Raw genomic sequence first — 26,021 nt, forward strand, 5'->3', positions numbered from 1 at the left:
TTTGAGGATAGATGGAGGTGCTCCTCTTGACTGCAGCTGGGACTTAGAGGTCTGACTCACACCACATCATACTGGTGAAGTAAGTGGGGTCATCAGCAGAGCATTGAGCAGAGACAGAGCTGAACTAGCCCTTACTTCTAACTGAGGAGGAGGGCTGTAGTCTCGTCCAGTGCAAAAAAACCCATCTTCCTCGGTGGTGCCCCCACAACTTCCCTCCCTCGGGACGCAGCGTTACCAGCTGTTGTTCTTGGACAGGGAGCTGGTGGCGCTTGGGGAGCATGGGGATGCCCAGCATGGAAAAGGCACTGCGGTGTGAGTGGTCAGGCTAGCGATGAAGGAGGAGTGTGAGGTGGTACGATGTGCGTCATCCAGCTTAACTAACCTCATTGGACACAAATGTCTGGCATCCAGCCTCTCGGATTATGATTCCCAGTTATGGGGAGGGAAGAGTTACCCATCAGCACAGATTATGCCCAGCAGCAGCCTTAGACTGCTGCCGCATTCACACGAGGTGGGCTGCCCTTTGGAGACACTTCACTGCTGACAGTGTCAGCTTAAATGACAGACTTAAACTAGACATTTAACTTTAAGCTACAATTACGTGAAATGAATCCTATCCCAAGTGTAGGTAGTTTTTACTCCGGACAGTTCAAGGACAGAGTTTGAGGATGTCAATAGCAGTGTATTACAACATCAGTAAGATGTTTATAGGCATGTACCATAGCCTCAGATGCCCCTTTTTTTCCCCCAAGTTTTGAATTTGACATATTTTATCACCTTAGTTCTTGGTTTTCCAGCAGTTTGAATTTTGTTGAATTCAACACTTTTGGAAGAAAACAATATATCACAGGGTGACCTTATCTCTATGTGAGCTCAGTTATTGAATTTCCCAACCTTTTATAAAGAACCAAAATATTGTGCACTGGAGTTAGCAATAACTCACACTTTATGGCGGAGACATCAGTTTTTGCAGTGGTTTCCAGTCTATGCATGTAACCATAAAGGATATTCCTGATTCTCAGATATTCTGGCTTATCCCAGTATATTTTGTTAGAGCAGAACAAGGATTCTGGCCCCAGTTTGAAGTGCTCTGAGAGAGGAATCACCATCACAGGCACATTCACAGCCTTCTCAGTAGTTTTAGTAAGTAGTAGCTATGCCAACATCAAGCATGGGAGAAGACCCGTGCATCTCCTTCGCTCTCCACTGCAGCCCTCACCCTATACCACTCCTCTCCTGCCACCTGAATTTCCAGACTCCCTTTCAGCTGACAAGGAGCCAAACCTGACCCTGTATTTGAAATGCCCTCCTGCTCCCTTATGAGGCATCCTATCTTTCAGAGCATTTGGAGATGCCCTGTAGATGTTCTGGCACTAATGAAGGTAGGTCTTTAAACAAAAGCACTTGTGGCTTTGGATTACAGTAGACGCAGTGTTTTACTGTGACAAAGGGCAGGATTGTGTGTTTGTATGTGGTTAATTAGCAAAAGCAGCTAAATGACCAGGAACCATGTAGGCTGTTGGGTTTTGGTTGTTTTTTTTTTTTTCTCAGTATAACACTACAGTGCATGTTTTGAGATGATGTCTTAGCTCCAGGAGCAGTGTATTGGAAGGAGCGCAGTTAACAATCCTCAGTTTTAAAGAGGCACTTTTCTCTACATCCACTTACTCAAGTGTCTGTTCAGCAAAATAATCTTCTGAGTTCTCAGATTTCCCCATAAATGGAAAAAAAATCTTGCTGAATGCTGTGCTGAACCAGCTGTCCCGGCTCCTCAGCTGAGGTAGTGCCTCATATCGTCACCACAGTATATGTTTACTGTCACTGTAGGTTATGCCTCACAAAATGAATCCCTCTTCCAATAAAAAATGTAATTGATGGGGAACTGGGGAGTTCTTCGTTAGGGAACCCCACAAACAAAGGATGAGAAAACTGCATAGGCATTTCTTTAGGGTTGGTGAGCATTAGTTCAGGGTTGGAGAGACCTTTCCTAGAGTAAGCCTTGCTAGGGACTGCTTGCTGAATATTGCTAATTCCTACTTGCAGCTGGGAGCTCCCTAAATGCCTGCACAAGCAGCAGCAAGACACACACGGCTCGGTCTTCCTCCACTTGCCCTCTCCAGCCCTAAATGATTACTTGACTCCTCTGGCGACGTATGGTGCAGACTGGTGTACAAAATGAAGCCCTGGACTACCACAAAGTTCCCCTTCCTCCATTCTTCCTACACCACTCGCCTCGCTGTCTAACGTAACAGGCTGAGCAGGTATTATATGAAAAAGCAATACAGATCAACAGATGTGTGGGAGAAATCAAAGTTATCATGGGTGGGTGAAGGGATGGGAAAAGATCCCAATTCCTGAGTGAAAACCTGAGACATGGTATAGTAGAAGCAGCTATGTAGGTTGACAGTGGAACACCACAATATATAGCATTTATGAACCTCTTTGACTGTGTCTTGACCCAACCCCCTGTGTTTCCCACCCCTTTTCAGTTTATCTGCTGTAGCCAAACTTTTACTTTTCTACCTCTGTGATGACTCCTCTGGAGGAAAAATAACAACTCACCTGTTTTTCTAGCTCCATAATCATCTTCTCCTGTTGGTGAATCTGATGGTTCTTCATCTCCAGAACATGTTTTAAGCTCTTCAGATCTTTTTCTAAGTGCAGATATGGAGCTCGTACAATCTATGAAATATACCAGTGATTTGGATATCTGTCAGCCATAAATGTATCTTCAGCCAGAAGACAAAGTTTCCTCAATGTACCTGGTGGTTTGGGAGTCTCAATGATGTGAAAACCACCTGGACCTCGGCCTCCCCAGCCCATCTGAACCCTGATATTCTCTCCTAGACTGTCCCTTTGGCTGCATAGTCAACAGTAACTTTCTTTTGACCACCCTTATGGCTAGAAGGATGGGATACCAGGTTGTTCAGCAACCTCATTCCTACTCATAGCTTGGGAACTGCACGAGGTATTTTATGATGGTGCAGGGATTTTGGCTTGGGAAAAGTACAAGCATGAAACTGAGGAAACCAGACAAGGGGGCTGGAGATGAAAGCTACAGTGTTCTGCCTTGCCTGCACCACAGCATCACCGTGCCTGTTAACAAAGATCAGATCTGGTGGGAAAAAGTTCCTCCTCTGCTCAAGAACTTCAGATGTAGAGGATACTAGAGCTCAGCTCATGGGCAAAAGATGTGCTCTCTATTATACTGATGAAATACTGTCACTGACTTAAGCTGTTCTGCATTTTTCCCAGTGTAACTCATTCCAGTGAACTGCCTGGTGGTACTTGGCACTAACAGCACCGTGACACAGCAGAATTTGTCCTTTCATGTAAATTAAATACTGCAGCAGAGGTGGAAAGGGACTGACACTACCTGTTTCCCATGGCCAAGCCTGTTTCAAACATTTATACTCCTTTCCTAAGGAGTTTTCTCATCTAAAAACTCACAGATCCCCTTGCTCATCCCACTATTTTCATTCTGTCCCCTCTGTCATGCTGATACAGCTGCCCATGGGGTTGTGCTGCGAACAAGTTAAAAGAAAACTCTTTTTGGAGGGGCATTTCAGGGTTATTTCATTTCAGATAAATAATTGCAGTGTCTGTTTACTTACACACTGTAAATAAACAGCATGGGCCAAATAGACAGTAGTTGAATAAATGCTTCATATGACAGGGCTGTCCCCTGCAAGTCCAGAAAAATATGAAGGAATAGAGAGGATATCAAAGAAGTTGGTTCAGAAGGCACAAAAAAAGAAACCTAAATGTGAAAAGACGAAAAGTAAAGAGAAAGAGAGAAAGAAGGGGAAGAAGAATAGACAGCAGCAAGGACATAAAATGGAGTTAATGAAATATTTTGGAAACAGAGCTACAAATGCTGGGTGAAAGAAGAAAGAAAAAGAAGTAAACTCAGAAAATGATGGACCTAAGCTAAGATTTCTGACTCTTCCTCAGAGCTGAAGATTTGGGGTCTTGGTTGGGACCTGCCCTGCAGTCGCTGGGGTAAAGATCCCATTGCTATCCACTGAATTGCGTGAGGTGAGTCATACTTAGAAACATGTATCTTGATGACTATATAGTTATAGCTGTCATCTACCTTCAGTTGCTCTTCAGTGTTTTTCTTCAGAGCCTCTTCAAATCGGTCTGCTTTGGCCTTAAGAGACTGGTTCTGGAAGGTGAGGGTGTCTATCTGGTCCTGAAGGGGAGACACACCAATGAACACACCAACCACGCTATCACCCCTCTTAGATTCACACGAGTCAATCTGCACTATGAAATCACCAGGGGAGCTGAACAAGGCTTAGAAACCCATACAAGGTGGTATTTTTTTACGTAAGGCCACTTGAACATACAGTGGGGGTTTTGATAACACAGTGCCTCAGGGAATCCCGAAATCCCTGCCACACCTGCAGCAAGTCCTCCCTTAAGAGAGCTGGCATTTATATCACGTGCATGAAAGAGATGATTTGTGCAATCCCTAGCATCTGAACGAGGCAGTAGATACCCCATCCTGCTTCCTTCACCTTTCCAGGCTTCTAACATGGTAACAAGCAACGATGACTTAGTGGTGTGGCCTTTAAATGACCGTCATTTCACCTCAGATCTATGTGCAGGAACACATTATTTTAAACAATCATATTTCTGTTACCATCAAAGGCATTCCTGTTACCTCTATATACAACATCTGTAAAAGCCACAGTTGCTGTGAAAGTGGTATTCTTATCTTTCATATAGGTAATTTCTTGGCTGTAACGTTACATCAGTGCTTATTGCAAAACTGCAGACATGCCTCAAACTGTCACAGCCACATGAGGAAGGTAGTGATAGTTGCTGCATGCAGCAGTATGCGCTTGTCAGGGGTTTTAAAAACTGTAATTCATCTCTGCCTACAAAATCAAACAGAGCCTGAATTATTTGCTGTGGCATCTTTACTTGTTCACACAAGATTTCCAAACTTAGAGTGAATCACAGGGGCACGCTTCTGCCCTCCCCTCCTTGGGATTTCTTCATCTAGAGAGTGAGAACAGCATGGAGTTATTAGAATTGAAAAAGCCAAGATGATCTTGAGCTTGGTGTTATATAGTGGGATGTGGGAGATGTGATGCGCAGGGCTGCAGAGCAGGGCCAGCCCTGGGGCATCCCTGATCAGGGACCGTGTTGTCCTCTGGTGGGAATGGAGATGTGTCTACACCACGGGATCGTGTCCCCCACGATCAGCCAGCGGGGAAGAGTTTAAAGCACAGGCACAGCGCCAGGCAGGGAGACGTCAGCGTTTCTGAGCCTCAGGGATGCCTGCTGGAGGGTACCATGTAGACGAGGTGAAGCTCACAGCCACCTCAGGCACTGGAGCCCTCCCCACCATGCAGAGAAGAGCTCAACTTTGCTCCCTGTGCTGGGCCAGCAGTCAGCAGGGTCAAAAGGACATTTCTTTGCTTTATTCAGCTGCTTTTTCATCCCTTTTGGTTTGCCCGCTCTTCTCTTTCAGATAGCAGTTTGCTGAACCAGCCAAGGGGGAGGAAAACACCTGAGGGGCACCTTTGCTGCTAGGTCCCAGTTTGGACAGGCAGAGGACAAGAGGTACTATAGCAGGTAAGAAGCAAGGGCCTGGTGTGCTGGCAGGTGGCAACGGGGCTGGGGCTGCCCCATCAGCTGCTCCGCAACTTCGTTACAGGGGTGGGAAATAATGAAACTGCTAACCTGGAGTGACAGCCGCAGTTTTTCAAAATTCTCTTCTAATTGTGCCTTTTCCAGTTTGTGAGCAGTATTCAGTTCTGGGGAAGATACACAGACATGACATTGCTAAGCGGAGTCCAGCAAAGCAGGGTCCAAGAGCACAGACATCGTGAGCCAAAGGCAATTTGGGATGCAGTTTTAGGGCATGGAGGTTAAGTAGGAAACTGATAGTAATATACTCTGTGACCTTAGGTGACTTGTTCTGAGGATCATGATTTCCTCATCTTTCACTGGTTGCAGTGAAATTTCTACATGATTAGCTTCTGGTTTTTCAGAACTGCTCAGAATTCCCAGCTCCCAAGGGCTCTGATCTGAAAATGCTCGGTCTGATTGGTCATTTACCAATTCAGAGTGAGTATCCCCAAATCAAAGATTTCAAAATTAGATATATTTAAATCCTTGGGTTGCAGTTTCTTTGGGAAGATAGAGAGAGGGCCAGGAACTCAGACGAAAAAATGCAACTGACAGTGCCTCTCCAGGAGCTGTGGCAGATGACCTGTGAGGTTTTTTTTCCATTAGTGAGACTCACAGACCCCAAAGACAAAAAAAGTCCTCTATTTCTATTATATGATTAAAGGTTTCACTACTAAAGCAACTCACTCTCGATTTAATTTAACCCAAAAGTTTAATAACTAAAGTGGAATACAGTTTAATCTCTAAACCAATGGCATCAAACTGTCATTCAGTACAGTAGCAGCACCTACCTTTTTAGTATAGGGACACTCTATTTTTTGTGTCTGTATCCTCTAACCATTGTTCGCTAGCCACAATAACAGCAGCAATAATAATACTCTAGTGCCCTGTACAGCCCACTAGACCGAAGCTGCTGCAATGCCTTTTCCAGGCACAGGAGGGCATTTCATACCCACACCAGGAGCAGAAATCACAAACTTTGGCCACGAGAGCCTTGATAAACCACAGTCAAGTTTTATCACCAGAAAATACTAACAAAATCAGACAGATAAGAATATTCTCAAGCAAGGAACAGCTTTTTCTTCTTTTTTTTCCCCCTTCAAAATTGTATATGTTAATTTAAAAATGGTATGCTAGCTGCTATCTCAGCCTACGAGAGAGGGGAACAGACTGTTCTCAGCTCCTGTCATGCTCTGGACTCTAATTGGCACAGTGCAGAGCTGAGCAATATGGGGGGAAATACTGCAATAAGTGATATTTGGGAAAGTTGTGGGAACACTTACTAGAGCTATTTAAAAATCAGACCCTCACGTTTATGTGTAAAAAAAAAAGAGGGAGATTGTACAGATAACTGTTAAATATCAGCTAAAGCATGTACAAAGACATGTGTTTAGATACTGAGCTGGTAGGGAGGAAACATGCCTGTCTGCAGCATCAAATCCCTTGGAAAAACTGTAACACAAAATAAAGATTACAGTGCTGAGGTGTAGATTTGCACCAGTGTGTGGCTCTAGTCTGCTCAGCATGGTCAGACTTTTGCTACTGAAAATGATGAGTCTTTTTTTTAGAAGCAGTGTAGGCATTTAAGCACCAAAAATTCAGAGATGTTCAATGAGCTCTAGCCTCCTGAGCAGCCAAGGATTAGGCTCTTGAGAAAAGTCTGTGTGTGAAGTGAGGTGGAATTTGGACTTTTTACGTTCAGTGGCCCATTGAGAAAGCCTTGTCTTTGGCCCAAAGACCTCTCAGATAGTCTTAGGTCCAAGTTAGATGCCGTACACACTGCACACAGCTCTCCCCCCACCCCAAGGATGAACCTGCTGGTCCACCCCACATGAAAGCACTAGACCGACACAAATTTTCTGTATCATCTGTTCTGGATGAAGAAAATCCAGGCTTACACAATCTCACTACAGCACTAATTCCTGCTCTGGAATAGCTCTGCAGCCATTGGGTTGTCTTTGACTTACCTTGAATCTTGCAGTCATTCTCATCCTGCAGTACTGTAATGGCGACTATGTGGTTATTTTCCAACTGTAACATTGCAGCTTCGTGTACAGCTGTGATATCTTCCACCTGTTCCAACAACAACGAATGGAGACATGGACGCACGGTTAGACATGCTGTGGCACACTGACAAGCTGCTGCTAGAGAGCTCCAGTGAGCTGGAAACAGTAAAGGGATCTACTGAGCGTGACACTTCTAGCACCTGAGCCAGTTTTATTCATCACGAAACAGGCATGTTGATGCATTGAGTGGTAGTGTGTAGTCACTGCCGAAGGTATTTTTGTTCTTTTAACTTAATGGTGATGGAAAAGGTACATAAGAAAGCAAAAGGCCAAAAAGCCCTTAAGTGAAGAAGCCATTTACAAAATGTTCGGAAATCTCGACATTCCATCAATCTAAACAATATTAATGACCTGACTCCCTCCGACGGTGAGATAAACATGCGCAGTTCTGAACCGTCCTGGGTTTGTCGTCATGACACTTTGCTGTGATGATTTTTATTGTAAGGTCTTGAATTAACTTCCATGGAAAGTGTCTATGAATTATTCATAGTTGTAAAATATTTATTTCTAGAGAAACATTGAAATTACAGTCAGTGGTATGTAAAATGAATTGCGATCTATCACACTTTTACTTGAAAAAGAGTATCCTACAAAGTCATTAATAACCAAATTCCTATGTCCTCTTGAATCATGTATCTTGAGTCCACTTCCAATAAACTGATGAAAGATATGGCAGCGCCTTTTTCAGTGCAGACACAAGAGTTTTCAGGCCAGTGTGGAAGTAACCAAGACAGCAGTGAAGCCACAGAACTTTTTCCCACTCTCATATTGAGGCCAGAAAGAGGTCCTGCTGCTGCAGACCGCCCAGCAAACTGCACCGCACACCACATTGCACACAGCCTCACGGGAGCAGGGGATGCAGGTGGAAGAGGCCTGTGGGCAGCCTGTGTTCCTGTGCACCCCATGGGTTGGGGACTTCTTCAGTACATTGTTTGTTACCAGACTTGGCTAAAGGCAAAGCAAGATCCCCAGTGATGGTGCTTTGATATGCATCGTTAAAGAAAATACAGTGAGAAGTGGTGATCAAGGTTAAGTCAGTGGTCCAGAGCAGTTTCCAAATGCAATGCATCGATTTGCTTTTCTGGGTTTTGTAATGACAGTGATCTTATTCCCTACATTTAAGATATTATCTGTGATATCTAGCAATGCAGAGGATCAAACTATTTTACTTTTACAATGAAACAGCTGTTCATTGCAAAGTGACTTAATGTTAAACAGCTTTTCTGCCCACTGTTATGTTAAATAACGGTAGAAGGATACTGCAGCTGAGCATGTCTTGACTGGAATAAATGTTATTTCACTGCATTTAACTGTTGAAAATATGTGTTAAGATTACTCAACAGAAGCAAAATTTCCAACCGTATTGGAGAAGGCATGCTCTTGGGATGAAAGATGAGCATTTAACGTGGAATTTAAAATTACCCAAGCTCATTTTCATAATAATGTAGGACACAACTGGTGGTGGTGGAGAACTGATTGTAAAACAATGGAGACTCAGCTTGCTGATGTATTGCACCAAAGAGCAGGGAAAGGGGGGCTAGATGACTCAGTGGGCTACTAACAGGATAGGGACTATCACTTTTTTCCCAGAGCACTATGTCCTTGTATATGATGTCTGCGTGCTGAAACCTCATGAGCATTGCCATGTTCTTTACCTTGCCCTTGCTTAAGTCTTTACTTGTACTCTAATTACTTCTCAGCTGAGCAGCTCCCCATAGGAATGATTATGCTCAACTCCAGTGCCTTCAGAAGGTGAAGGGGTCTCCTTTTGCTGCCACCATCCTTGGCAGGTTATTTATCTATAAAGCCAATTAAATATGTTCCAAATGGGCTCCAGGGATTTTTCTGTCTTCTGTATGTTACATATCCACATCCCAAATGACTCTTTTTAATCTTCCAGTGTGACCCCCTGCCTGCAATTTTTCACAGCAGGTAGTCTACTTGGCACTGGGAACCAGAAATCTTGGATACTAATTCCAGCTTCACCACTAACTTACTCTATGGGCTTGATCAACTCACTTAACTTGTGTCATGCTTATTTCTGTCTATAAAAAGAAGCTCAGATGGGATCTTTAAGGCTTAATAAAGTAAAATCAAGAGGAGGGTCTAGCGGGAGAAGTTCAATATGTTGGTGGACAAACAGCTTGAGCTGAGCAGCTCAAGCAAGAAACACTGGCAAGCCAGGATCATAGCCCTTACTTTGCAATTTTGCCCTTAGCTGCAAGGAGAACAGATAAATATTGGGACACATTGGTATACCTGGCCAGTTTGTGAGGAGTTTGGCTATCATGCTCTGCTATGCTAAAAGAGCTGCCTCATCTCCTCAGAGACAGCTGAGCCTCCAAAATCTGACAACTGTGTATCCAAAGAAACAACAGCTATCTTGTACAAAAATAAAATGTGACTGCAGCAATACAGTGCAGAAGACTAAGTTGTGACCGGAAATCATGAATTGGGATGACTACCTTGCAAATTAGATGTGTGGATACATAAACAACCGCAGAGCCACAGTTAAAAGGATTTAGCTGTTGTTATTGTGTTCGTGAACACAAGCTTAAAATTCCCCCATGCAGACAGACAGCTCAAGGACAAGGCTTTTCTCATGCCCAGCGTAAGAACTCTTTAGCCTATGGGTTAGGTGCCTCTACTCTAATGCTGGCTGGGACCAGCACCAGCGTCAGAGCTGAACGACTCTGGTCCTTCAAGCAGGCTTGCTTGTTTTGGCATGCTCTGAGCTGGGCACTTCTCCTCTTCCTCCAAGCACGGGAAGAAAGAACCAGAGGATTACAAACCATTTGGGTCGGCAGCTGTTAGGGATCCTTATTTCTCATGCACCTTGGTTCCTAGATTAACAAAGTTCTCCTTTTTCTTGGCCAAGAAACATTGTTGGTGAGCAGCTTTCCAACTTGGTCCGTCAGCCTCCTCCAATCCAAGGGCACTCGACACAGGATGGGCGTAAAGCAGAGTAGGAATTCAATGGCAAAACCTGCTAAAACTCATCATGAGATACTAACGGAACCATGGACTGAAAAGACGGGCTTAAACTCTGAGATACTAGGGTCACAGCAGCACTTTCAAAGCAGCGGAGAGAAATGTTTGTGTGATCTTCAGTAATTCAGGGAACAAAGAGCTCTGAAGCAAACCAGAGGGCTGGAGGAGAACTATTTGCCCCGGAAAGGCAAAGATGTGTTTCCATTGCTTCTGTGTGGTGATTAATAGAATCACAACAGATGAGAACATGCGAAAAGTAAGTATACTTGTAATCAAGTCCTATGGTAACCTATATCACCCTTTTTTGCACTGATCAGCTTGAGGGAAAAAAACCCACCTACTGTTCTTGTGGTCCCGGGAGCCTGCAGAAACACTTCAAAGAGCAGAGAGCCATAAACTATCTCAGCAAAAAAATTAACTCGTGGAACAGATTCCTTCACAAATGCTAATGCCTGGTGATCCAGGAGAGGCATGGCTTGGAGCTAGAGCTAATATCTTCTACTAGGCAAACTGACACACTGACACAGTGAAAGAAAAAAAAAAGTCAAGGCTTTTGGGAACACCACTGCTCCTTCATGTCAGAAAGCAAAGCAGAAAATTTGAGGGGCATTGCAAGAAAAGCACCTTGCATAAACTGAAATAAGAACCAGAAGACAAGGCTCAGCATAGCTTCTAAGCATTTACAGAGAAAGATTTTTAAAAATCTGGTTTAGAACACAAAAATCTATTTGACAGCACCTTCTAATACGTCTTTGAAAATCAATGTACTGACAGAAAAAGGTCATTTGGGACAAAACAGCCCAGTCGCATAAAGCCTTTGTGTAGCATGTTACAAGCCTGAAAATCAGTAACAACCAGCAAGCCCAGCAATTAAAACAGGCAAAATCCAGCGAGAGTACTTCAACCTCCCTGCCAAACAATCAAATCAAATTGCACGATGGTACCCAGGGCATCAGACACTCTGGGGCGCCGGTCAGGATGCCATGTGTCTGTCTGGCATGGTTGCCTGACCCATGTCCCAGTGAGGACCACGCTGCGCCCAGCCCCAGTGTACCAATGGTGTTACCCAATGAATCTGACACTGGGCAGCTGTGATGTGAGTGACATAAAACTGTCACCATCTCAGTTTGTATTTTCACTCCCATCCCAGGACAGTTTTACAGTACATTGAGTAGAGGCACTGAATGGTATCATTTCCCTTTTTACAAATAGTTGACCCTAAAGACAGTAGGCTGCTATCTCTGCTGTGCTGTGTTGGTGCTCTCCTCTCCCGTGCCCTCAGTGCAGGCTAGACCCTTTCCCTGGCTCCTGGTGGTGCTTCAGCTATGTTCGCACGGTGCTGCACCAGCCTTTACCTCTTAAATGGTTTAAATTAGCTCAGGCACAGGCTCTGCTGATGGGGCTGGTTTGCTTCTGAGCCCACAGCAAGTGCTATCGTTGTTTTTGGGAACGGCATGGAGCACATCTGCGCTCTGCACCCCACTGCAGTGCCTGCCATCAGCCCGCTCCCTTGGCACAAGCAGGGGGAAGCAGCAGCTCTGGGGCCTCGGCCACAGGTTCCTGCTTCAGGCAGCAGCCCCAAAATGCCCACTGGAGGTACCCTGACATACAGAGTATGCAGACGTAAAACCTTCTCCTTGACCTTTGGACACATTCATCCATTCAGTCATCCATCCATCCATCCATCCATGTCACAGAGGACATCTACACTGCACTGTTGCTGCCAATTTACATTGCCTCCGAGAGTGAAAAATTCACCCTCCACTAACTCCAGCTTCCCTGGGCATCGGCAAAATCCCCGTGTTGGAGAGAACGGTGCTGACAAACAGGGGGTCTGTTGGCTGTGCTCACGTTTCACAGACGACTGGCCCTTGTGCTGCATCAGACCCATGGCAGCAGGCGCTGCGGCATGTCAAAGCCTGATGGCACAGATTACAGAGCGCACCTGAGTGCGGCAGATATTCGTGTGAGAAAAGCCCTCATGAACTGTGGTGCTGGGCAATGGGTAAGAGTTGCAGCTGGAAAAATCAGAACTCTATCTGCTGCTCACTGAGTGCAAAATGCAAAAAGGCCAGGTAAAGGCATTGTTGCCATAATCCAGAGCAGGATGTTCTGCCACCATGTGAGAGGTGCCCATTGGTGAGTTACTGTGTTTATTCACCCCAGCCCTTAAAAATAAGACTAAAGTACCAGCATGTGAGAGTATTCCTACCTACATACAGAAAGCAAACTGAGGAGAAACACTTAGGATGTACAATCTACGAGATCAGACTGAACGGTGGAGCAGAAATCAGGGAACCTGGAGTGTGTCGCCTGCTTGATGTTGAGGCTATGTGTTGCATGGGCCCTATCGCTCCACTGTACCACCCTTTAACTAGCATTGCAAATAACAATGGTTATTGAGGCTCTGCTGGCCTCATCTGTGTTGAGCAGATTCTTGTTCAACTCTTGGTCTCATATAAATTGACTACAATAGGTGGGCTGAGGAGCAAGTAAGCATGGGGAGCAGACGTACTATTAATATTTGTGTTGTAAAACATCTGGAGGCATGTGAAGACAAGACATGGCAATGTAATGTGCTACTATGAAGAAATACCAATAGGAACAATAGGGTGGAAAAGCAGTAAGGATAGTCAGGAATATTTTTTTTCCAATCATCAGTTGGTTACCAGTGTCTTATGTTGGAGCGTTCAATGTATTTCATTACCTGAACCCACTCAGTACTGGCATGGTCTGCTCTTCAAAGGGAACAGGCAGAGACTGACCTGATCCTGATGCTGCAATTTGACTTGCTCCAGCTGCAGCCTGTGCTGCTCCTGCAGGCTCTCCTTCTTGGTGTTGTACTCCTCCTGCAGCCGCTGCTCCAGTGCCTGCAGCTCCTCCTGCTGCTGCCTGCGAAGCTGCTTCACCTCCTCCTCAAAGCGCCTCTCCAGCTCCTCCTTCTCGTTCTGTAGTTTCTTCCATCTTGCTGTGTTGAGGACTGTGGAGACAAGACCATACAGTCAGGCTCTGAACTCCTCGGGATGGCACTGGGTCTGTTTGTACAGCACTGAGCACAGTGGTTCTCGCCAACCCTGAGGCTCCCATGAATTTCAGACATCAACAAGCTCTCGCTGTTTCCTCTCTCTCTGTCCCACTCTCTCTCACACACATACATACATGCATTTGTTTAAATAGAGGCACTGGCATTGCAAAAGCTCATGCAAAACGGATCTGATGAAGTATAATAATAATAATAATAATAATAATAGTAATAATGATAATGGAACTCCATGGACCTGCAGGGTGACTAGATATCCCCTCCTGGCCAGCACAGTCTTGGATCCACGAATTAAGGCTTTGGGGCTTTTACTTTGCCTTGGATATAAGAAACAGCATGTGAGACAATCACTTGACACAAAGCCTTTCAACTGGGATACAAGATTTTCCTTCTCTCCTTCTCTCAAGCCACAGTCTTGGCTAAGTCCCCACCTCCAGTGATGTGCCAGGAAGGCAGAATATGCCTGGGCTCTTGAGGCACATCCTGTGCACATCTTATGCAAGGAGTGTGATTGACCACTTGACCAGGAGAAGGAGATGCATCTCATACATCCCATTTTCCAGCTGTTAGAAGTTGCTCACCCCATAAACCTGTCTTTCACACCAGCTCCATTGAGGACCTCTTGAATCCATTAATGCACACTTATTTAAAATATTTTTATATTCAAAGCACTACCTTGTGTGCTTCATGAAATCAGAGAGTGCAAATGAAAGGCTGGTACTGAAGGAAATTGGGAAATGTGAAATTTTTACTCTTGTGAGCTAACACAGTGACCATGCCTCTGAATTCACAACCATATCTACAACTAGTTTCAGGAGGTACATCTCCAGCAGTTCCATCAAGTCAAGGATGTTCAGCCTATTTCCCCATTTGGTTCCTCATCTATTTTGTTCCCCGGGTCCAGGACAGGAGTGTCATGAACACTGTCCTCGGCCTTTTGCTATGCTAAAGAATGGTTGCAATCAATCCAGACATTGAAGAGCTGATGAAAGTTGGACAAGGTCAGCCAGACTACATTTAGAGAGAAAGTTTGCTTACTGGCAAAGGTCTAACAAGTTAGAAGTGATTAAAATCACCATGACCATAACATTCAGAACAACACTAGAGAAGAAAAGATGTGTTTTTAATAGCACTGCTAGACCTTCTTTCTGATTTAGGCCCATAGCTGGTTTAGAAAAATGATCACCTTTTAAATATACCATCTGTATTAGGCACTCATTCCTCCTTTGCCTTTCAGAACACATGCACAGACCTGTATGGCTGTGTAAACCAGTGACCTGGAAGCAGCTATCTCCCTGGGTAGACAACATACGAATGTTTCAAAAACACGTTTATCCTATGACTCCCATCTTATATTTGCTCAGTGTCTGTGGCAAAAAACCACTTGTGTTTTCCTGTCTCTTTCTACTATGGTATCAGACATTTTTTTCAGGATAGCAACAATTTGTCAAAGTTACCCATGGCTGTGACCACAGCTCACATTAGGTGCATCTGTGCAAGGTAGTTTCGGCACCCAAGCTAACCAGCCCTTTCCCCACATAGCTATTTTTCACCCTGTTTAGAGCTCGGCTTCAACACTTACAGGACAATAATATCCAGACTTGCTCAGTATGTCCTGACAGATATCACTACTGGGGTCCTGTTCTGATCCTGATCTTTTCTGGAGCACTGAGAGGGACTCTGTGTCCCTTTCAAGCTCTCTGCTCCTTACAGAAAGAGAGGAAGTGAGCCTCAACCAGTGAGCTCAGCACTGCAGCAACGTCACATAGAAATCTTTCCCACCTGCCTCATACCCAAAATGGAACAGTGCAATTTATACGGTCATTAGCTGAAATGTGTTGTCTCCTGGTGGTTTGGATTATAGCTCTAAACCCTCTCTCTTGCTTTTCACTTTTTGATTTTCTTCACCATGCAAAGAGATCCCAGAGCTGGAGGACAAAAGGTAATGCTTGCAGCTCTACCTTCAGTAGAATTCAAACTTACTCAAGCTTTAAATTGGAGCTGTAATGAATCCCGTCTCTCTCCAGCCTCTCTAATGAGATTACTCTGCACGCAGGGAGGCTGGGCAATGAAATGACATGCTCTGACCAAAAGAAAGTCCATCTGAAACACTTTTTGTAACCCGAAACACAAAACTATTCAAACTACTCGCATCTTGCAAATCAAACTCTGATACAGGTGCAAAATGGAGGGAGGAGGAAAGCAGGGAAAGAGTGTGTGCATGGCACATTCCACACACACTCAGAAATGCTATTGGAGGCAGAAAATTATACCATTGCCCAGGAAATTTGCCCTATACTGAATATCAAGCACCTCTAACAATAAGGAGTAATCCTTACCAGAGTCTCCCAGGTGGAGACAAATGAGGCCAAGCACTGAAGCGGTGAGAAAAGACTGAATCTCCTCTTAGACAGGAGATGGACCTTTGGGCCTGGCTCTGCTGGGACAGGAGTAGCAGAAGGAGACCCCGTGCAGCCCAATACAAGGTCTGTGGATCCCTTACCCGGCTGGGGAGCAGGAATCAGCGTGGGAGAGCCTGTCTTGTGGAGCCAGCGTTTAACCAGCTGCGGCTTCAGCAGGTGGTTCTGGTGAACCAGGCTGAATCGCCTCCAGCAACGCCCAGCAACAGATGCCTGAACAGAAGACCTGCTAATGTTGCTGGAAAACAGTGAATTTTGCTTTCAGACATCAGGATACAGATACTGTAAAAGTGAGCTCCTCTTGTGGAAAAAAAATAAATCACTAAGAAAAGTTATATAAATGCAATGCTGGCATGGAACAAATGGCACAAGACAAACAGAGCACAACTGCTATCAGCTGGTACTGGAAGAGTTACACCCTGGTTTTCTTTTTCCTTCTCTGTAGGTATTTCAATTGCTGCTTACAGGCTGGAAATTACACTGACATAACATGACGTTTCCTGGGATGACAGTGTGCTGGGTGAAATGAGAGCAGCTGCAATTGCCTCCCTACTCCCTGAGCACTGAGTGGCTTTACGGTGTAGAACAGATGAGCAAAACCCATTTCAGGCTGGGCTGGGAAGGTGAGGGAAAAGGAGATGTCACTAACGGACTGATCCTCCCGCACAAACCCAGCCTGAGCTGCAGCCCAGCCTGCCCAGCCCTGACACTTTGCATTCAGGGGTGCAGCTCTCGTGGGAACCGGAGGGCTGGTGTCATGTGGACTTGCATAGGGACCGTCTGCTTCTGCCATGAGAAATGGTCTCTTTGCCCAAAAGTGATGCAGACTCTGCCCTTACTCCTGACCCTTGGCCACAGATTCACAGACAAATCACAGCCACCTCACTCAGGTTAAGTATCCAGGAGGAGATGGCACACAGGCTTTGGCTTTCAAACTCTTGTGGAGACAGATAATATGAATTTCAAGCCTGACATCTGATTGTCTTCCATTCGTCTGTTGTTATGCATCTCCATATGTCCTCTCAACTCACTTATATCATTTGTCTGACAGCAAAGGAACAGGTAATTCTGATGTTTAATTTCCATTAATTTGCAGGGAAACAGCCGGTGTTCAAAACTTCTTTATTCCAGGAGTCTCATTGTTGCAGCTGAAAAATGCTTATATTTATAATTTATAAAGATGGGCGCCTTGAGTGTAGAACAATTGCTTGTCATGTTTTTCTAGCCTTGGTATTTCTAGCAAAATACATGAGCAAATCTTATTGTGTAAAATAACAAGTCCCTCAGCGTTTTTAGAGGCCACATTCCTCCTCAGGGTTGGGAAGCGAGAAGCACTTTCCTATTTCACTGCATGCTGGTTTCAGATGAGGTGCAATACTTCACAGCCGTGCTGGGGGTAAAGTTGGACGGTGTTATCCGAACCTAAATATTTTGCCTGGCTGCAGAAGGGTGAAGGTCTCCCTAGGCTGTTTTACACAGGCTCCATCACTGCTGTTGCTTCAGCAGTGGTTTTATTTACCAAAAGAGAATTCCTTAAAAATATATTCTGACTTTTCTGAACAGTGGATTATATCTCACAGTTTCATTGCTTTGTATAGCAGAATCCTGCAGTTTCTGTTGAAGCTAACAAAGACTGTGTGCTTTCGAAACCAAGCACATTCAGTCCTTAAATCATAATTCTGAATTAGAGCTATTGCCTAAACAACTAAATGTTGGACACACTGTCTGTAACAACCCTGGCTAGTCTAGCCTTGTTTTACTGATTCATCCAAGCATTTGCATCAGTGAGTCTGACACAGTGAATTTACACATGAGAAATCAGGAATTTCTGACCAACACCCATGCTGTTAAAGTGGACCGGTTATTTTTAAATTAATGAGACACTACTTATCAAAATGACTGAAACAAGTCAGAACAACTTGGTTGTAGTCAAAATAACATGCTCTGTAGATTTTCCCTACATTTCTTCACAGAATCACCTATGATTGCTCTTGTCAAATAATGACTCTTCCATTTTTTGTTTGCATAAAGCTTGACAGAATATCTCCAATATTGTACAACATACAGATTCATCTGGTAGTGAGACCAAAACAACCCAGAGAAGGGCCACAAAGATGATCAAAGAACTGGGAAACGTATATGTGAGAAAGGCTGAGAGAACTCTGTTTGTTCAGCCTTGATAAAAGAAGGCTTAGGAGAGAACTTATCACCGTATTCCAGTACTTAAAGGGTGGCTACAAAGACGACGGAGACTCCGTTTTTACAAGGAGTCACATGGAAAAGACAAGGGGTAATGGGTGCAAGTTACTCCTGGGGAAATTCCGATTAGACCCAAGAGGAAAATTTTTCACAATGAGAACAATCAGCCATTGGAATAATCTCCCCGGGAAAGTGGTGGATTCCCCAACATTGGACACTTTTAAGATTCAGCTGGACAGGGTGCTGGGCCATCTTCTCTAGACCATGCTTTTGCCAAGAAAGTTTGGACTAGATGATCCTTGAGGTCCCTTCCAACCTGTTATTCTATGATTCTATGATGGCAGGATTTGTACTACTGATGAATTTTTTCACATCCTTCTGGAGTGCAATACCTGTACATGTTCTTCTTTTTGTCCATCCCTACTATAAGTCCTTCTACCTGGGCGTGTTGCATGTCAGGGTTGTACAGAGAGGATTACCTCCAACAAGGAGGACAGATCACCAGCCACCCCTGTTGCTCCTAAACAGCCTCTGCTCCACATCTTCTTGTGTCCCAGTGTGGTGGCTTGCTCAGGAAGACATGGCCTGTGATGGCTCCTCTCCAGTACACATGCCCACAGGACCACTGAGGAAAGGACTATCTCACACCATTTTTCCCCTCTTTGAGAAAAAAAAAAGCACAAACACATCTACGGCTAATCTCCCTTCTGAAGCAGTACAGTTCAGCTGAGACAGACTGCTTTTCTGGAGTATTTGGGGTTCTTACCAAAACTGTCTCCAGGTACTCCATCAGGACTCAGTTTTGTGCAGAGGAGATACCTATCACTGCACGCACAATAGCACTAGCAAGGGCAGGCAGTGCAGTGATCTCCTGTTACTGAACATGCTGCTCTGTGACCCCCAAACAGGCAGTCAATTATATCCCTGGTAAAGTTCTCCAGCAAAGCCACCAGTGATTTGTATTCACTTCAGCTGTACAAACATGGTGTAAATGGAAGCAGAGCTCTTTATCTCCAGCACTGTACCTCTCTTTCCTTCCCATGTCACAGCCACTTGCAAAAAGCACTCATGAGCAAAGCCAACCTGCTAGAAAGAGCTAGAGCTTTCAAATGAGAAGTGGATATTCAATGGAGAGCTTCAGATGTGCCCTGAGTAAACAATGCACCAGTGGCAACGACTCCTCTGTGAGAGCTGTGGAGAGGCAAGAGGATCGATGAAGGCAGGCATCAGGGAGTAACTGGAAATGCAGTTTTACTATTGCTGCAGTATCCTTTGGCTGTGGGGACAATAAAGCTCTCTATGAAATGATGATCAGCCAAAAAATTTCAGAGGGGGACAGCAGGGAGCACAGGCTGTTGGGCATCAGAAAAGGGCTGGGCTCAGCTTTTCTGCAGTGGTTGTCATATGCAAGGTGAAGATGAAGCACACCTTCATCTGTGCAGGGAGGATCTGCAGTTCTGCCCACCTCACAGGGGTTTGGCCTGAGCCCCACTTTGCAAACCAAGTCACCCTCCCACCACATGGTACAATCTATGCTTAATGTGTGACCCAGCACCTGGGGTCCCACATGCAGGGAAAGCTGAGAAGCCCCTCCTGTTCACAGCTCCAGTCATCAGTGGTTCCACCACCTTTTGGAACTCAGGGTGTTCCCTGACCCAGTGGTCCTCCCTACAGGCGTCCTTCCTCCTCTCCGTTTGCCCTGGGGTAGATGAACCCAACATCACACACGATCTGGGGAGATTTAAGCCCAAAAGAACTCAGCCTGCGGGCTGAAGCTAGTGCAAAGCCCATCTTCTCTCTCCAGAGCTGTGATGTCTTTACACGCTCCCTGTCTCTCCTGTCTAGATCAGAAACCAAGCAGGAAAAGTGGTACATGCAGACACACAGGGAATGCACGGACTGAATGGACCACATTGCTTTTGCTGTCTTTCAACCAGGAAGAGACCTCAGAGATATTAATAAGCAAGTTCTGAGGTTGTTCTTCAGTTTGTAGCTGAACTACAAAACATGCAAAGGTACATAAGTAAGTAATGCATTCCCAGTCACCGTGCACCACAATGGTCCCAAGTTCCCACTTCTCAACACGCTGTGCTTTCCTCTTGGCAGTGGTGGTACGTAGTTTGAGAACAGAAGCTATGGATTTATGAAGAACCATTTGTCTAGAAAAGATGACGCACAACTAGCTCCAGCGTGTGTGGTGATGGACGCACCTCCATGAAAAAGAGGTAAAATCATGGTTCCCTGTGAAGCCACAACACCCCTTGCCACTGGGCTTCAGAAGACACTTCGTCAAATGTATGCAGGTTCCTCAAGATCAGGTCACAGGGAATAACTGCTTTTCAGTAAAGTGAGAAACTTTTGTTATCACTTTGCTTGTACTACTTACCAACTTCATCCCTGATCTTTGCAAGCTCGACTCCTAACTCCTTTATTTTCACAAGGGCATTTTCATTCTGTTTAAGGAAAAAGAGAGAGAAATATGTATAGTCCCCAGGTTTATCCCAGATAAACACTTTCACATGTTCATTTAGTAAAGCTGATTAGATTGATTCCTCAGATTTTTTTTTTTTTTTTTTTGAGGGGTGTGGGGGGGTGGGGATTATAATGAACTCATTCAGTTTTTAAATCAAGCTTAGGAGCCACAACTCGCTGGCTACAAATACCTCGTGTCTCTATGAATACATGTACACATACTAAGATGTGCAGGACAGCACAGAATACTCTATTTACTCCTATGTTGTCTACAAAGACATTTGTATTTTTCTATCATTTTGTGTTCAATCTATGTACCATTTATGGCTGTTCTGCATGTACAAGATGATTTTATTAACTGTGTTAAACCACTTTCATCTATTTATGTCTGCATTTACCCACCTCTAAACATAGTAATATGCTCACAGTCCAATTTGCAGAGCAGGTTACAGTACTTCATGACTCTAGGTATGGTAGGCATACCATACAGAGACCACTAATGGCCTGATGTTCATGTCTATTTCCATATTTACAGTATTTCACTGTCTGTAAAGGACAAGAGCTCCTTTCCTCGACCTCTCTCAAAAGAAATCTGAATACTTAAGGAATTAAAACAGATGAGCTGGCCAGAGGAAAATTAAAATATATTTATGTTAACAATGATAAGGTGTTATTACTAAAATGCAAGGACTTTGACAGCAGATATCTCATGAGTGCTGTGCAAACTGATGAAGAAAAGCCTCAGGAAAATCTATTGGAATTTGCTTTAGTACAATAAATCGCAGCATAATGCTTCAAGCATAAGGACTCTTTAAATTGGAATGTATCCTGAATCGCATTAGGAAGCAGGCAAAGGGCAGTATCCTGCTGGGAAGATCACCAATGATTAGGAAAACTAGATCAGGCTACTATAAATATGTCCTAGGTTAGAAAAGGCCAAGAATCTTTAAAGGACACTACAGAAAAATCATATTCAAGAGATAAGGCAGTGTAGTAGCAAATGGAATTAAAAGGAGTCCTACAAAGTAAATCTTTCAGCAATAAGCAAGCAAGGCTAATAAAGATCTAGGGCACAAAAAAGGTTAGTTTGGCGGCAGGATACATAGCGGTAGGATAGCAATTTAGTTCTGTCTTACCAAAATTAAATCGGGGAAAAAAAATATAAAATATTTCAGAGCTTAATGTTTCTCTTTATTTTTCCTGCATCTAATTTTTAACTCTATCAAGAGAAGTAACACAACAGCTTTATTTTTGGTAATACTAGGAAATTGGAATCTGGAATTTAGATTAAGCCTTTACAAACTGCCCTTTTGAGATGATTTCTACCATTTCCAAGGGACACACTTTCTGGAAAGTTTTGCTATTAACTGAGCTGATTTGAGAGCCTCAGGTGCCTGAGGAGACCCAGGTGATGTGGGCATCTTTCTTGCTCATTGATGGGAAGAAGCCAGGCACGCAAGGCGAGGCTCCTCCAAGCAGCCAGCTCCATGCACTGCTGAGTAATGCACAGGGGCTTGTGTGCCAGGACCGCAGAGTCTCCAGCCCTGAGCGACTGCATTAGACTCAGAATAATATGGAGTGGTTTGTTTTGGTTTTAATTAGTAAAAAAGCTATGAAAAAAAAAAAATAGTCTGGTATGTTAAAAAAAAAAACATAGCCCTTCACACAGAGTCCCAAACCAGTCTTACAGAGATAAGGTTTCCCCTTTTGGAGAATATCACTGCATCTGCCCATACTGTCTGTTTGACTCACTGGAGCAATTTTAAGAAGTGTTCTTGACAGGTTGCCAGGACTGGTGCCCTTGAAGGAGTGTGCACAGGGATATACTGGATATGGAACTTGCAGATGGGAAGCACCCACTCAAATTACCAGCTCCCACTATATGAAACAAAAGCCATTTAAAGCAAGGGAACCCTGCATAAATCATTGCCAGCATCTACAAATAAGGAGAACTCATTGGGATTGTTACTATTCTACTTGCATGAAGAAAATGAAAAGCAAGTAAAAAATATATCCTAGGGAAAAAAAAGTTTTAAAATTTTTCACATAAGAAGTATTATGTACTTTTTTTTTTTACTTTATCTTAGATAAGGTTCCTCCTACCCTTGAGGACACTTGGTGGTGAGACCCTCTCCAAAAGAGGGGAGAATCACCATGGTGCCAGCTTAAAAATGCCATCCCTTAACTCAAGCTCCAGCACGGACCCGGGACAGCGGAACTCCTGGCTGCCTCCCACCATGTTGGGGCTGTGGTTTCCAGAGCAGCCTCTGAGGCCATCTCAAGCAGCCAGTGTTGGAACACTTCAGTTCTTCCATTATATTTTATTTTGGTCAGAGCTTTCTGACTGCTCTTTGGGACCTCATATTCACATTTTCCAGGAGGTCAGGTGAGTTGCCCTCGGAGCCAAGTTCTCAAGCAGTCCCTCTTTCTCAGAGGTTCTTTTACACAGGAGTCCTTACCTTCTTCTTCTGCGAGAGAGGCAAGGTGTAGTTTTGGCTAATAATCATTGTATCAGCCTCATGGTCTCCTGGATGGGCAGTGAATTTACAAATCCCTAGTATTTTCTGTTACTGTAACCTGTTTTGTCAATGTAACATGATAGGTTTGGACTGCACATGTTCTTGCGACCACTGTAAACACGACGCTAATACAAAATGAAGAAGCCTCTCCTTGTTACCATCAACATGGCTCTGCAGATAACCAGCACTTCAGTGTCAGTGCAGCTGGGGAACTGGGAATGCCAGTGATTAGGAAACCGAACACCACAGTAGAGCAAAACTGGATCTGACATGAGAATATAAAGCTATCAGGCCCAATGCTGAGATTCATATAGGTCCAATGTCAAAGCATCAAAGCAATTAGAAAATTCACAAGCACGCAAAGAAAAATCTGCCAAAACAAATGTGTAAGAAACAAAATTAAGAGACTATTCCACAGAATTAATCAATTTTCATTAATATTTATCTCAATACAGTATTTGAAAGAGAAGACAGAGTATCCAGGAACCTTTGCTGCCCTCCCAAGAGTTTTGTGTCTAACAGGCCCAGCATATCAAAGGAGGTTTGTAGGGATCCTGCACAAGGCACCAGTTGGAGTCGAGCCACTGAGGGGGAGTGACTAAGGACCAAATCCAACTTGGGTTTAAAAAGGCTCAGTGACCATACTAGTGACAAAGCCATTTCCAGTGGGTGAAAAAGTCATAGACAATGTAAGGAGACTGTGCAAACATCCAGCATTTCAGTGTGGCAGCTAAATGGCAAGTGAGAAAAAAATTTCTTCAATGTGATTTGGGATTAATTGGGGGGGGGAGGGGGGCAAAATGTGAAACCAAAACAGTGGCTTTTGTAAAAATTAAAATGTTGCATTTATTTTTTCAGGTACTTTTAATGAATGATGGATTTTAATTATTGCTTGGAAAACTGATGAGAAAGTTCTTCCATTGGCTGCATCCCAAGAAATGACTCTGATACTGAAGTAATTTTCATAAAATAAAATTCCTCTCATGATGGAGATAAAGGAAACATTCTTCCTCATACCTGTACTTTACAACACAATGGTTAAGTCTTGTGTCTGGAATATGCCCCATGTCCTCAGACAGGAAGAAAAATAGAATAGAACAAGTAGAATTATGTATTTGCTCTATGCTTAAACTACTGCTCTGTTGAATAGAAGATGCAGTAGCAACTCTTTTTCCTATCGTTAGCTTTATAACATACAGACCTCCCAATATTTCTCCCATGAAAGGCTCAATGTCAGACTGCATTTCAGCAAGTAAAACAGACACTGAAAGTGGCACTTATGTATTCTCCATTCAACTCAAAACTCCTCGAGGATAGACTGAGCTATGACTTATACTGGTGCAACATCCAAGCAGCTCCAGAAAATTTAGCAGGTAGTCAGGCAGATAGATAGATAGTTGGAGGTAGGAAATAAGAATTCATCCAATTAAATAACAGTGACCAAGACATAGCAATGTCATTCAGAAAAAAATCTGCAAGATTTAGATATAACTATGTGTGAGGACCTGGAAAAATAACTTGGTAAAAGATGTTATGATACAAGCCTGAGGACAGGCAAGATGCTGGTGTTGTCCAAACAGATTAAGGGAAGTACTAACAAAGGCTTAGGGGAGAGGAAAGGCTCTGCTTTAATTGTATGGTGCTTCAGCTGACAGCCAGACATCCTCGGGGACACATGGTCAGGGAGACAAGTCAAGAGATTACTTTGGACCAGGAATAATTGTGGCATGTGGAGTCAGAGCTGAGGTTTGCCTTAGAGTATTTGTCCTCTGAGAACTGCAAACTACCTGACAGATACTAATCCATTAGAAATGCTAATTAATTAAACATCCAGGTACTTTTTAACGATAGGAACATCAGAAAACTGCCCAGACTCATATAGTAAGTCAGCTGTAGCTAGGAAGTAAACAGGGGAGCCTGGCCTTACCTCTCCAAATTGACATGTCTCTCCTCCCTGACAACTTACTGTTCGCTTATATTTGGAGATCCAAATATATATACAATATCTCCTTGATCACTTCCCAGTTCTCTACAATACCATGCACTATGCACTGCACACAGATGCTCTGTGGCATTTGTTATTAAAACTGCTCCTTCAGAATAGCTTCTCTGTATCCAGTGCTTTCAAAGTAATAATAAAAAAAAAAGACTGACCTGCAAATGGTGCTTAGTCACTGTTGTGCTTTATTCAGAGGTCCCTGGGGCAAGGCCTTATATTATCATTGGAAAGAGAAGCATATACATTGGGAATTCTCTTGTACCAATAAATATTTCAGACGCTACTTGTAGAAGCAATAACTGAATCCCATTGCAGCTGATGTTTAAAATGATCTACTGCCTTCCTTCAAAAAAGAGGTGGTTTAATACCGCTGTTTCAATCATGCTAGTTATCAGGTAATCCTCCTTCAAAATACTCTTTAGGTTAAAGTTTACAAGCACCTACATATGCCCAGGTGACTGCACTTTACACTAAGCCATACATTTTTTCTTAACTTGGTTAACAGCTTATCTCAAGCTATATTTGAACATATTATTAGGTAAATGGGAGACACTATCAGCTTTTCATTAGACCAAGTATATGAATATTTTAAAAAGCCAAACTCTAACAAAATATACTGCACAAGTATGTGTTTCTGCCAAGATATTTTCTATTAAGCAAATTAAATGC

General features: G+C 43.7%; 1 protein-coding gene and 1 long non-coding RNA gene across 10 annotated transcripts in view; one reads left to right on the forward strand and one right to left on the reverse strand.

Annotated features, from left to right (window-relative positions):
* The window catches only part of MTUS2 (microtubule associated scaffold protein 2), a 327,334-nt gene that overhangs the window by 9,527 nt on the left and 291,786 nt on the right, over nt 1–26,021 (reverse strand). For all 8 annotated transcript variants that reach the window (XM_075742076.1, XM_075742078.1, XM_075742073.1 and 5 more), the window contains 6 exons: nt 20,749–20,815; nt 13,469–13,683; nt 7,614–7,719; nt 5,698–5,771; nt 4,097–4,195; nt 2,563–2,682 (listed from right to left, as the gene is read on the reverse strand). In XM_075742076.1, coding sequence (XP_075598191.1) covers nt 2,563–2,682; nt 4,097–4,195; nt 5,698–5,771; nt 7,614–7,719; nt 13,469–13,683; nt 20,749–20,815 — 681 coding nt within the window. The remainder of the gene's footprint in view (nt 1–2,562; nt 2,683–4,096; nt 4,196–5,697; nt 5,772–7,613; nt 7,720–13,468; nt 13,684–20,748; nt 20,816–26,021) is intronic.
* On the forward strand, nt 1,257–25,465 carry LOC142599915 (uncharacterized). Of its 2 annotated transcripts, XR_012833382.1 has the most exons (5): nt 1,257–1,382; nt 2,044–2,261; nt 5,486–5,589; nt 20,469–20,587; nt 24,212–25,465. It is a non-coding gene; the product is annotated as an uncharacterized LOC142599915 (long non-coding RNA). The 2 variants fall into 2 exon arrangements; XR_012833381.1 differs by lacking the exon at nt 24,212–25,465 and having other exon boundaries at nt 20,469–20,901.

Source organism: Balearica regulorum, chromosome 1 (genome assembly GCF_011004875.1).
Source record: "Balearica regulorum gibbericeps isolate bBalReg1 chromosome 1, bBalReg1.pri, whole genome shotgun sequence".
NCBI classification, from domain to species: domain Eukaryota; kingdom Metazoa; phylum Chordata; class Aves; order Gruiformes; family Gruidae; genus Balearica; species Balearica regulorum.